Raw genomic sequence first — 14,167 nt, forward strand, 5'->3', positions numbered from 1 at the left:
ACTACATTATCTTTCGCTCACACTTTCATTCAATGTGTCTTTCTCTGACCTCACAGACCTCATAGTGGCAACCAACGGAGAGCCTGTTACTTCAAAGGTTATAAAATCCTGCATCCACCAGATCCAGGAGCTGATAGTTGTGAGGTTAAACCAAGCAGTGGCCAACAAGCTGATCAGCTCTGTGGACTACCTGAGGGAGAGCTTTGTAGGAACCCTGGAGCGCTGTCTAAACAGCCTGGAGAAGTCCAACATGGAGTCCTCCGTCCACAACGTCACCTCCAACCACCTCAAACAGGTGTGTGTAAAGTCACAACGTTAGCTAATAGGATTCCTCAAAAAACAGCGTAAAAGACAATGTATGTAATTACAGTTTTCCCACGAGACAGTTTTAACTTAAATGATAACATCTTGTTCTATTTTTTCTCCATCTCTCTTCCTGTCTTGGTCAGATCCTTAACGCTGCCTATCATGTGGAGGTGACCTTCCATTCAGGATCCTCTGTTACAAGACTCGTCTGGGAGCAGATCAAACAAGTAACCATTCCCAGTCAGGCCTCTGGAATCTGATTTTAAATTGTTGTTTGGAATAACAACAACCTTGATTTGTCATTAGCAAAATAGCAACTCACAAATGCTCTCTCTCTCCTGCTTTCTCTCCTCCCCAATGAAGATCATCCAGAGGATAACGTTTGTGAACCCTCCTGCCATCACACCAGAGTGGAAGAGAAATGTGGCCCAGGATGCCATAGAGAGCCTGAGTGCTGCCAAGCTGGCGAAGAGTATCTGCTCCCAGTTCAGAACACGCCTCAACAGCTCCCACGACGCTTTTGCTGCCTCCCTGCGACAGGTACACCAACTCAAACTGGAAACGTTGTTTTTCATGCACCTTCACACTCTCCATCTGGTTTTGCCTTGGCTGCTACGTTCTTTCTCAGCGGGAAAAACTGTTTGCAATTATGTTAAAATGACCTGTCAACCATTTTCTTGTTGTGATAATGATGACATTTCAATCAGTTTTGCCAGGTTTTGTTCATGCTATGTCTTGGGACTCTCAGCCTGCTTACTTGCAATGTCTCACTTAAGCCACTCGCCAGTCATGGCTTTTGTCTGATTTTCTGTTTGAACTTCTTTGATCTCAATGATGAAATTGCTGTGAGGGTTGTCCCCACGACTGACAATGTGATTGTCATTATTGATAAAGACCCTCAGTGTTTTTTTTCTGATGCTCTTATGTTATGTGGAGGAATGTCGTAAACTTTTGTTGGAGCATACTGAGAAGCTGTGTTTTTTGTTGTTGTGTATATTTGCCTATGAGATTTCAACCAATAACATGTATATGTGTAGCTGGAGGAAGGTCACACGGGGCGGTTGGAGCGTACTGAGGATCTGTGGCTGCGTGTGAGGAAAGACCACGCCCCACGGCTGGCCCGGCTGTCTCTGGAGAGCCGCTCCCTCCGAGACGTGCTGTTGCATGGTGAGACATACTCTCTCTCATATACACACACATGCTCATACATACATACAGTGCCTTGAGAAAGTATTCAGTCCCCTTGACTTTTTCCACATTTTGTTACAACCTCGGCAATCTACACACAATACCCCATAATGACAAAGCGACAACCTAGATTTTTTTTATTTGCAAATGTATTAAAAACAGATGCCTTATTTACGTAATTTTTCAGACCCTTTGCTATGATACTCAAAATTGAGCTCAGGTACATCCTGTTTCCATTGATCATCCTTGATGTTTCTACAACTTGATTGGAGTCCACCTGTGGTAAATACAATTGATTGTACATGATTTGTAAAGGCACACACCTGTCTATATAAGGTCCCACAGTTGACAGTACATGTCAGAGCAAAAACCAAGCCATGAGGTCAAAGGAATTGTCCATAGAGCTCCGAGCTTGATGGGAGAACTTTCCAGAAGGACAACAATCTCTGCAACATTGAAGGTCCCCAAGAACACTGTGGCCTCCATCATTCTTAAATAGAAGAATTTTGGAACCACCAAGTCTCTTCCTAGAGCTGGCTGCCTGGCTAAACTGAGCAATCGCGGTACAAGGACCTTGGTCAGGGAGGTGACAAAAAACCCGATAGAGCTCCAGAGTTCCTCTGTGGAGATGGGAGAAACTTGCAGAAGGACAACCATCTCTGCAACACTCAACCAATCAGCCCTTTATGGTAGAGTGGCCAGACGGACGCCACTCCTCAGTAAAAGGCACATGACAGCCCGCTTGGAATTTGCCAAAAGGCACCTAAAGACTCTCAGACCATGAGAAATGTGTTTCTCTGGTCTGACTAAACCAATATTGAACTCTTTGGTCTGAATGCCAAGCGTCACTTCTGGAGGAAACCTGCAACATCCCTACGGTGAAGCATGGTGGTGGCAGCTTTAAGCTGTGGGGATGTTTGTCAGCAGCAGGGACTGGGAGACTAGTCAGGATCAAGGCAAAGATGAACGGAGCAAAGTACAGAAGTCCTTGATGAAAACCTGCTCCAGAGCGCTCAGGACCTCGGACTGGGGGCGAACCTGATCGAACATCTCTGGAGAGACCTGAAAATAGCTGTGCAGCAGCAATGCTCCCCATCCAACCTGGCAGAGCTTGAGGGGATCTGCAGAGAAGAATGTGAAACTCCCCAAATACAGGCGTGCCAAGCTTGTAGCGTCGTACCCAAGAAGATTCGATGCTGTAATCGCTGCCAAAGGCGCTTCAACAAAGCACTGAGTAAAGGGTCTGAATACTTATGTAAATATATTTCAGTTTTTCGACACTTTTTGCTTTGTCATTATGGGGTGTATTGTTTGTAGATAGAGGGGGTGAAAAAAACATTTAATCAATTTTAGAATAAGGCAATAACGTAAGTGTTGAAAAAGTCAAGGGGTCTGAGTACTTTCCAAAGGCACTGTACGTACATACACACTTGATGTTTGTAAACCCGCACCCGCCCGCAATTGCTAATAACTCATCCACAACCGCCTGACTATGTGAAAATCTGAGGCCTGCACCCAACTCTTACCCGCAATATAGAAAATACACTAAGCTACAGTCAAAGACAGCAGAAATAAAAAAAATTGACAGGGGGGCAGGATTTTTGGGGGGCCTGATTTTAGATGTTTCTGCTTATAATTTCCGACATTTTGGTAGGCCTTGTCTATAATTAGATACATGCAGATTCTCTTCTGTCATATGTTGCCAAAGAAGAAAAGATAAACCTTTACTCACCAGAATGTCATAAATCGATAGAATGAATGCTTCAATCTAGTTGACATCGGTAAAGTTTTCTGTCATTTTCTTTAACGGATCAAAGACGCTTGGGGACCAGGGACAAAATGCAAAAAAATAATAAAAATAAAGATTTTTCCGTGCTAGATTTCCAAATGCCATCAGTTTGACCGGTTTTAAGGAAATGGAAAGCTGTTAAAACGACCCAACATGTTTCTGATAAGATTTCAGTTCGGTTTGGATGCATATTTTATGTGGTTGAAATACTATCAGCTTTTATGATGCTGATAAATATGGTGCCGCTACAGATGGTATCTAACTGAGCATTCGCATTCTCTCAAGAGGCTGAAAGAATTATCATATTTCTCCACTCCTGTTACCGAGTCAACATTTTGCCTACATTTGGTGTATAATTTTACTGCAAGAAATGCTTAATTCTGCAGGCTATGTGAGTGATTGTAGGTCTACAGATTTCAGTTTCCATCTGAACAGTAGACTGCAGTCCCTTTGACGTGACAGGCATATTTGAAGTCCCCATCTTGATTGTCAAATTTGTATAGAGCCTCACAATCATCACACTGCGATCATCCTCTTTTACCACTTCACAAAATCTTTCCCAAACATTACTTTTCTGTCCCTCCCTTGATTGCCCCTCCACATTTAAAAAAAATTCAGTGTAGATGAAGTGGAGACGGGTTGAAGAATAATTTTTAAGCCTTGACAATTGAGACATGGATTTTGTACCTGTGCTGTTCAGAGGGTGAATGGGCAAGACAAAAGATTTGTGCTTTTTAAACAGGGTATGGTAGGAGGTGCCTGGTGCACCGGTTTGAGTGTCAACAAATCAAATTTTACTTGTCAAATGCAACAGGTTTGACACCTTATAGTGAAATGCTTACTTACAAGCCCTTAACCAACAATACTGTTTTAATAAAAAAAATTAAGAGCATAAAAGTACTACTAATTAAAGAGCAGCAGTAAAATGACAATAGCGAGGCTATTTACAGGGGGTACCGGTACAGAGTCAATGTTAGGGGGCATTGGTTAGTAGATAATAAACGGAGTTGCAGCAGTGTAAAAGAGGGGGGGCAATGCAAATAGTCCGGGTAGCCATTTGATTAGATGCTCAGGAGTCTTATGGCTTGGGGGTAGAAGCAGTTTAGAAGCCTCTTGGACCTAGACTTCGCGGTCCGGTACCACTTGTTGTCCGGTAGCAGAGAGAACAGTATGACTAGGCTGGCTGGAGTCTTTGACAATTTTTAGGGCCTTCCTGACATTACCTGGTATAGGTCTTGGATGGCAGGAATTTTGGCCCCAGTGATAAAAAAGTGTTTTATTTCACCATTATTTAACCAGGTAGGCCAGTTCTCATTTACAACTGCAACCTGGTCAAGATAAAGCAAAGCAGTGCGACAAAAACAAACGTACAGTCAATAACACAATAGAAAAATCTATGTACAGTGTGCAAATGTAGGGAAGTAGGCAATAAATAGGCCATAGAGGCGAAATAATTCAAATTTAGCATTAGCACTGGAGTGATAGATGTGCAGGATGATGATGATGTGCAAGTAGAGATACTGGGGTGCAATAATAATATGGGGATGAGGTAGTTGGGTGTGCTATTTACAGATTGGTTGTGTAAAGGTACAGTGATCGGTAAGCTGCTCTGACAGCTGATGCTTAAAGTTAGAGAGGGAGGTAAGACCCCAGCTTCAGTTTTTTTGTCGTTTTTTGTCGTTTTTTTGCAATTCGTTCCAGTCAATGGCAGCAGAGAACTGGAAGGAAAGGCGGCCAAACGAGGAGTTTGCTTTGGGGATGACCAGTGAAATATACCTGCTGGAGCGCATGCTACGAGTGGGTGTTGCCATGGTGACCAGTGAGCTGAGATAAGGTGGGGCTTTACCTAGCAAAGTCTTATAGATGACCTGGAGCCAGTGGGTTTGGCGACGAATACAGTTGAAGTCGGAAGTTTACATATGCTTAGGTTGGAGTCATTTAAACTTGTTTTTCAACCACTTCACAAATTTCTTGTTAACAAACTATAGTTTTGGCAGGTCAGTTAGGACATCTACTTTATCCATGACACAAATTTTTCCAGCAATTGTTTACAGACAGATTATTTCACTTATAATTCACTGTATCACAATTCCAGTGGGTCAGAAGTTTACATACATTAAGTTGACTGTGCCTTTAAACAGCTTGGAAAATTCCAGAAAATGATGTCATGGCTTTAGAAGCTTCTGATAGGCTAATTGACATTGTTTGCGTCAACTGGAGGTGTACCTGTGGATGTATTTCAAGGCCTACCTTCAAACTCAGTGCCTCTTTGCTTGACATCATGGGAAAATCAAAAATCAGCCTAGACCTCAGAAAAAAAATTGTAGACCTCCACAAGTCTGGTTCATCCTTGGGAGCAATTTCCAAACGCCTGAAGGTACCACGTTCATCTGTACAAACAATAGTACGCAAGTATAAACACCATGGGACCAAGCAGCCGTCATACCGCTCAGGAAGGAGAAGCGTTCTGTCTCTTAGAGATGAACGTACTAAGGTGTAAAAAGTGCAAATCAATCCCAGAACAACCACAAAGGACCTTGTGAAGATGCTGGAGGAAACGGGTACAAAAGTATCTATATCCACAGTAAAATGAGTCCTATATCGACACAACCTGAAAGGCCGCTCAGCAAGGAAGAAGCCACTACTCCAAAACCACCATAAAGTCAGACTACGGTTTGCAACTGCACATGGGGACAAAGATTGTACTTTTTGGAGACATGTCCTCTGGTCTGATGAAACAAAAATAGAACTGTTTGGCCATAATGACCATCATTATTAATGACCATCATTTGGAGGAAAAAGGGGGAGGCTTGCAAGCAGAAGACCATCCCAACCGTGACGCACGGGGGTGGCAGCATGTTGTGGGGGTGCTTTGCTGCAGGAGGGACTGGTGCACTTCACAAAATAGTTTCACTTCCTCATGATGCCATCTATGTGGATATATTTGAAGCAACATCTCAAGACATCAGTCAATAAGTTAAATCTTGGTCGCAAATGGTTCTTCCAAATGGACAATGACCCCAAGCATACTTCCAAAGTTGTGGCAAAATGGCTTAAGGACAACAAAGACAAGGTATTAGAGTGGCCATCAAAGCCCTGACCTCAATCCCATAACTGTTGTGGGCAGAACTGAAAAAGCGTGTGCGAGCAAGGAGGCCTACAAACCTGACTCAGTTACACCAGCTCTGTCAGGAGGAATGGGCTAAAAATTCACCCAACGTGTTGTGCGAAGCTTGTGGAAGGCTACCTGGAACGTTTGACCCAAGTTAAACAACTTAAAGGCAATGCTACCAAATACTAAACTTCTGACCCACTGGGAATGTGATGAAATAAATCATTCTCTCTACTATTATTCTATAAATAAAGTGGTGATCCTAACTGACCTAAAACGGAATCTTTACTGGGATTAAATGTCAGGAATTGTGAAAAACTGAGTTTAAATGTATTTGGCTAAGGTATGTAAACTTCCGACTTCAACTGTATGTAGCGAGGGCCAGCCAACGAGGGCATACAAGTCGCAGTGGTGGGTAGTAAATAGGGCTTTGGTGACAAATGGATGGCACTGTGATAAACTACATCCAATTTGTTGAGTAGTGTTGGAGGCTATTTTATAAATGACGTCGAGGATCGGTAGGATGGTCAGTTTTACGAGGGTATGTTTGGCAGCATGAGTGAAGCATGAGTGAAGGATGCTTTGTTGTGAAATAGGAAGCCGACTCTAGATTTAATTTTGGATTGGAGATGCTTAATGTGGGTCTGGAAGGAGATTTTACAGTCTAACCAGACACCTAGGTATTTGTAGTTGTCCACATATTCTAAGTCGGAACCGTCCTGAGTAGTGATGCTAGTCAGGCGGGAGGTTGCGGGCAGCAATCGGTTGAAGAGCATGCACTTAGTTTTACTAGCATTTAAAAGCAGTTGGAGGCCATGGAAGGAGTGTTGTATGGCGTTGAAGCTCGTCTGGAGGTTTGTTAGCACAGTGTCCAAAGAAGGGCCAGATGTATACAGAATGGTGTTGTCTGCGTAGAGGTGGATCGGAGAATCACCAGTAGCAAGAGAGACATAATTGATGTATACAGAGAAAAAGGGTCGGCCCGAGAATTGAACCCTGTGGCACCCCCATAGAGACTGCCAGAGGTCCGGACAGCAGGCCCTCCAATTTGACACACGGAACTCTATCTGAGAAGTAGTTGGTGAACCAAGCGAGGAAGTCATTTGAGAAACCAAGGCTATTGAGTCTGCCGATAAGGATGCAGTGATTGACGGAGTCAAAAGCCTTGGCCAGGTCGATGAAGACGGCGGTTATGATATTGGTTAGGACCTTGAGCGTGGCTGAGGTACACCCATGACCAGCTCGGAAACCAGATTGCATAGTGGAGAAGGTACGGTGGGATTCAAAATGGTCGGTGATCTGTTTGTTGACTTGGCTTTCGAAGATTTTAGAAAAGTAGGGCAGGATGGATATAGGTTTATAACAGTTTGGATCTAGTGTCTTCCCCCTTTGAAGAGGGGGATGACCACCGCAGCTTTACAATCTTTGGGGATCTCAGATGATATGAAAGAGGTTGAATAGGCTAGTTTAAAGGTGTTGCAACAATTTCTGCGGATATTTTTAGAGAGGGTCCAGATATTCTAGCCCAGCTGATTTGTAGGGATCCCGATTTTGCAGCTCTTTCAGAACATCAGCTGTCTGGATTTGGGTTAAGGAGAAGTGTGTGTGTGTGGGGGGGGGGGCTTGGTCAAGTTGCTGCATGGGGTGCTGAGATGTTGGCCGCGATAGGGGTAGTAGCCAGGTGGAAAGCATGGCCAGCCGTAGAAAAATTCTTATTGAATTTCTCGATTATCGCAGATTTATCAGTGTTTCCTATCCTCAGTGCAGTGGGCAGCTGGGAGGAGGTGCTCTTATTCTCCATGGACTTGGACTTTAGTGTCCCAAAACGTTTTGGAATTAGTGCTACAGGAAGCGAATTTGTTTGAAAAAGCTAGCCTTAGCTTTCCTAACTGACTGAGTATATTGGTTGCTGACTTCCCTGAAAAGTTGCTATTCGACGTGCAGTCAAGTCTGGGGTGAACCAAGGGCAATATCTGTTCTTAGTTCTACATTTTTTGAATGGGGCATGCTTATTTAAGATGGAGGAAAGCACTTTTGAAGAGCAACCAGGCATCCTCTACTGACGGGATGAGGTCAATATCCTTCCAGGATACCCGGGCCAGGTCGATTATAAAGGCCTGCTCGCTGAAGTGTTTTGGGGAACGTTTGACAGTGATGAGGTGTGGTCGTTTGACCACGGACCCATTACGGACGCAGGCAATGAGGCAGTGATCGCTGAGATCCTGGTTGAAGACAGCAGAGGTGTATTTAGAGGGCAAGTTGGTCAGGATGATATCTAAGATGGTTATGGATTTAGGTTTATACCTGGTAGGTTCCTTGATTATTTGTGTGAGATTGAGGGCATCTAGCTTAGATTGTTGGACGGCCGGGGTGTTAAGCATGTTCCAGTTTAGGTCACCTAACTGAACGAACTCTGAAGATAGATGGGATGGGGGGGGCTGCGATCAATTCACATATGGTGTCGATCAATTCACATGGTGTCCAGGGCACAGCTGGGGACTGAAGGTGGTCTATAACAAACGACAACGGCGAGAGACTTGTTTCTGGAAAGGTGGATTTTAAAAGTAGAAGCTGGAATTGTTTGGGCACAGACCTGGATAATATGACAGAACTCTGCAGGCTTCTGCAGTAGATTGCAACTCCGCCCCCTTTGGCAGTTCGATCTTGTCGGAAAATGTTATGGTTAGGGATGGACATTTTAAAGTATTTTTGGTGGCCTTCCTGAGCCAGGATTCAGACACAACTAGGACATCTGGGTTGGAGTGTGCTAAAGCAGTGAATAAAACAAACGTAGGGAGGAGGCTTCATGCCTGAAACCAAGGCTTTTACGGTTACAGAAGTAAACAAATGAGAGCGCCTGGGGAATGGGAGTGATGCTGGGGGCTGCTGGGCCTGGGTTAGCCTCTACATCACTAGAGGAGGAGTAGGATAAGGGTACGGCTAAAGGCTATAAGAACTGGTCTTCTAGTGCGTTCGGAACAGAGAGTAAAAGAAGCGGATTTCTGGGTGCGGAAGAATAGATTCTAGGCATAATGTACAGACAAGGGTATGGTAGAATGTGAGTACAGTGGAGGTAAACCTAGGCATTGAGTGACGATGAGAGAGGTTTTGTCTCAAGAGGCACCATTTAAGGCCGGTGAGGTCACCGCATGTGTGGGGGGTGGAATAAAAGGGCTAGCTAAGACAATTGAGCAGGGCTTGAGGCTCTACAGTGAAATAAGACAATCACTAACCTAATCAGCAATAGACAAGGCATATTGACATTAGGGAGAGGCATGTGTAGCCAAGTGATCATAGGGTCCAGTGAGTAGCTAGGCGAGCTGGAAACACGGCGTTTCAGACAGCTAGCAGGCCGGGGCTAGCAGATAGGCCTCGGGGACGTCACGACGGCAGAGCCTGTTGAAACCCCCTCGGACGGTTACATTGGCAGACCAGTCGTGATGGATCGGCGGGGCTCCGTGCCGGCAGCAAAGGGTCCTGGCCAATTAGCAAAAGAGGTATTGAAGCCCAGGAATTGTCTGATGGATCTCTTCGGCTAGCCGGGAGATGGGCCTAGCTTGAGACTAGCTCCAGGCTAACTGTTGCTTACTTTGGGACAGAGACGTTAGCCAGGAGTAGCCGCTCGGATAGCAGCTAGCTAGCCGCGAAGATCCGGTGTAAAGTTTGAGCTTACAGTAGGAATCCGGAGATGTGGTAGAGAAAAAGCAGTCCGATATGCTCTGGGTTGATATCGTGCTGTGCAGATTGGCAGGAATTTGTTGGGCTGAGGCTGGCTGATGTCAGAGTTAACGGTGATGACTGCTAGCAGTGGCTAACTGACTAGTAGCTAGTTAGCTGGCTAGCTTCTGATGGGGGTTCCGGTTCTAAAGTATAAAAAATTGCAGATTCATACCACATTGGGTGAGGCGGGTTGCAGGAGAGTATGTTCAGTCCGTAGATGGAAATTGAGATTAAAAATATATACGAAGAAAACGATATATTCACAGGACGGGACAAGACAAAGATAAAACAGACGTCCGACTGCTACGCCATCTTGGAATGATATGTACTGGGCTGTATGCACTACCCTCTGTTGTGCCTTGCAGTCGGAGGCCGAACAGTTGCCATACCAGGCAGTGATGCAACCAGTCAGGATGCTCTCAATGGTGCAGCTGTAGAACCTTTTGAGGATCTGAGGACCCATGCCAAATCTTTTCAGTCTCCTGAGGGGGAATAGGTTTTGTCGTGCAGTCTTCACGACCGTCTTGGTGTGCTTGGACCATGTTAGTTTGTTGGTGATGTAGACGCCAAGGAACTTGAAGCTCTTAACCTGCTCCACTACAACCCTGTCGATGAGAATTGGGGCGTGCTCGGTCCTCCTTTTCCTGTAGACATCTCCTTTGTCTTGATCAGGTTGCGGGAGATGTTGTTGTCCTGGCACCACACGGCCAGGTCTCTGACCTCCCTATAGGCTGTCTCGTCATTGTTGGTGATCAGGCCTACCACTGTTGTCATCGGCAAACTTAATGATGGTGTTGGAGTCGTGCCTGGCCATGCAATAGACTGGTTCACCCCGCTACCATCCAGAAAGCGAGGTCAGTACAGGTGCATCAAAGCTGGGACCGAGAGACTGAAAAACATCTATCTCAAGGCCATCAGACTGTTAAACAGCCAACACTGCCACAGAGAAGCGGCTGCCTACATACAGACTCGAAGTCATTGGCCACTTTAATAAATGGATCACTAGTCATTTTAATAACGGCACTTTAATAATGTTTACATATCTTGCATTACTCATCTCATAGGTATACTGTATTCTATACCATCTATTGCATCTTGCCTATGCCGCTCGGTCATAGCTCATCCATATATTTATATGTACATATTCTTTTTCCATCCCTTAACTTAGATTTGTATGTATTAGGTAGTTTTTGTGGAATTGTTAGATATTACTGCACTGTTGGAACTAGAAGTACAACCATTTCGCTACACTCGCATTAACATATTCGACACCTTATTGGCCTTGCCCCAAAGAATTGAGACTGTTCTGAGGGCAACGGGGTGCAATTCAATACTAGTAAGGTGTCCCTAATGTTTTGTACACTGTGTGTATATATAACATCACACACACAGTGCATTCGGAAAGTATTCTGACCCCATGACTTTTTCCACATTTTGTTACGTTATAGCCTTATTCTAAAATTTATTAAACACTACCCATAATGAAAAGGAAAAATAGTTTTTAGAAATGTTTGCAAATGTATAAGAAACTGTCACATTTACATAAGTATTCAGAGACTTGTCCCAAAGCCACTCCTGCGTTGTCTTGGCTGTGTGCTTAGGGTCGTTTTCCTGTTGGAAGGTGGACCTTTGCCCCAGTCTAAAGTCCTGAGCACTCTGGAGCAGGTTTTCATCAAGGATTTCTCTGTACTTTGCTCTGTTCATGTTTCCCTCGATCCCTAGTATCCCTGCCACTGAAAAACATCCCCACAGCATGATGCTGACACCACCATGCTTCACTGTAGGGATGGTGCCAGGTTTCTCCAGACGTGACGCTTGGCATTCAGGCCAATGAGTTCAATCAGACCAGAGAATCATGTTTCTCATGGTCTGAGAGTCTTTTAGGTACCTTTTGGCAAACTCCAAGCGGGCTGTCGTGCCTTTTTAGTGAGGAGTGGCTGCTGTCTGGCCACTCTACCATAAAGGCCTGATCGGTGGAGTTGCAGAGATGGTTGTCCTACTGGAAGGTTTTCCCATCTCCACAGAAACTCTGGAGCTCTGTCAGTGACCATCGGGTTCTTGGTCACCTCCCTGACCAAGGCCCTTCTCCCCCGATTGCTCAGTTTGGCCGGGCAGCCAGCGCTAGGAAGAGTCTTGGTGATTGCAAACTTCTTCCATTTAAGAATGATGGAGGCCACTGTGTTCTTGGGAACCTTCAATGCTGCAGAAATGTTTTGGTACCCTTCCCCAGATCTGTGCCTAGACACAATCCTGTCTCTGAGCTCTACAGACAATTCCTTCGACCTCATGGCTTGGTTTTTGCTCTGACATGCACTGTCAACTGTGGGACCTTATATAGACAGGTGTGTGCCTTTCCAAATCATGTCCAATCAATTGAATTTACCACAGGTGGACTCCAATCATGTTGTAGAAACACCTCAAGGATGATCAATGGAAACAGGATGCAGCTGATCTCAATTTCGGGGGTCTGAATAGTTATGTAAATAAGGTATTTGTTTTATTTTTAATACATTTGCAAAAATATCTAAACCTGTTTTTGCCTTGTCATTATGGGGTATTTTGTGTAGATTGACAATTTTAGAATAAGGCTGTAACGTAATAAAATGTGGAAGAAGTCTAATAGTATACACATAGGGTTGTCCTCTCTCACAGGTCAATCACAATAAAGCAATCTCTGTATGTTTCTTCGTCTTTTTGGCAGGCAAGCCCAAGCTTGGCCGAGAGCTGGGGCGGGGTCAGTATGGAGTGGTCTATCTGTGTGACAGCTGGGGGGGACGCTACCCCTGCGCTCTGAAGTCTGTGGTACCGCCCGACGACAAGCACTGGAACGATCTGGCTCTAGAGTTTCACTACACCAGGTGAGACGGCCCAGCCAGCGGAGAGGGAAGGATTTAAAGACGACCTGCTGCTTTGACTTGTCATATATGGCCACACCTGGGCCATGGATTTCAGCCATACCCTTTCAGTTTGTAGTTTCAACCATAGTTTATGTCCTAGCATTTCAATACAGCACGCCTTTAAACTGAGATAGTAATAGAAAGTAAAAAAAGTTTACTTTTTTATATTGAAATTGGTCTCTACTCAAGTGAAGAATAGTCCTCCAATAACAAACAGTGGTGCGACTCATTTGTCATCAACTTAACTTCTTTGTTGGTGGTGACAGGTCTTTGTATAGCTCATGTACTGGTTAAATCTCCACACCCTCTAGGACACGCAATGGGCTCATTTGAGTAGTAAGGCGCAAGCTACCGACTAGACAAGTTGAGTGAAGTCGGAGGAGTTGAATCTGCGACATCTGAATGTTTCAAACGGATGTGGTTTTCCAACATCCAGGCTCAGTGCCACATAGCACTGTTGCAATTGTTTCTAAATGTTTTTCTTCGTAATATTGAATTAAACATGTCTCCAACCCCCATATCACACACTCAAACTGTACATATGTGTGTACATTGTACTATCAATTGGTGAGAGAGACTCAAATCACATTTAATTGTACATAACCACTGTATAGATGAATCGTGGCAAAGTTGGTTCCTGTTTCAGTCAAGTCTTTGGTCAAGTTTGGGTGGATTAAACAAAAACACCTTCATTATTGGTTGACAATAGACCCTCTGACAATGCAGGTGATGAAGTTGAAGAGCAGCTGCAGAAATTTGCACTCAGTACTTCATGACCTTTGATCACATGGTTTTTGGTTAATGTAGTTGTCGTGTATGTGCAAGTTGGACAATTTGTAAGGAGGTGACCAACGATGACCATTTGACAAAAGTGATGCGCTCGGACACGCCCATAGATTTGGGTTGTCAATTAATTTTAGCCCGCTGCCATACTGCCTGTGGCGCCCTGCGCTACAAGTCCCAGCAAGCACTGCCAACGTGCTGCGTGCCAAAGGGCAGTGCATTGGAGTCATGTGTAACTCCATACATGGAGTGTCTGAAAGTGGGTGTGTCAACAGAAGTGGGAGGATCAACAAGTTGGTTTATGGAAAGCGAATCAGCTAATTTGGCGGACTCATTTTAGCTAAGCCTAGGCCTTTTCCTAAATGTAACCTC

General features: G+C 44.6%; 1 protein-coding gene across 5 annotated transcripts in view; it reads left to right on the forward strand.

Moving 5' to 3' along the window:
* The window catches only part of dstyk (dual serine/threonine and tyrosine protein kinase), a 47,191-nt gene that overhangs the window by 24,591 nt on the left and 8,433 nt on the right, over nt 1-14,167 (forward strand). For all 5 annotated transcript variants that reach the window (XM_014132992.2, XM_045691670.1, XM_014132991.2 and 2 more), the window contains 5 exons: nt 57-295; nt 450-533; nt 670-846; nt 1,344-1,473; nt 12,817-12,973. In XM_014132992.2, coding sequence (XP_013988467.1) covers nt 57-295; nt 450-533; nt 670-846; nt 1,344-1,473; nt 12,817-12,973 — 787 coding nt within the window. The remainder of the gene's footprint in view (nt 1-56; nt 296-449; nt 534-669; nt 847-1,343; nt 1,474-12,816; nt 12,974-14,167) is intronic.

Source organism: Salmo salar, chromosome ssa12 (genome assembly GCF_905237065.1).
Source record: "Salmo salar chromosome ssa12, Ssal_v3.1, whole genome shotgun sequence".
NCBI lineage: Eukaryota > Metazoa > Chordata > Actinopteri > Salmoniformes > Salmonidae > Salmo > Salmo salar.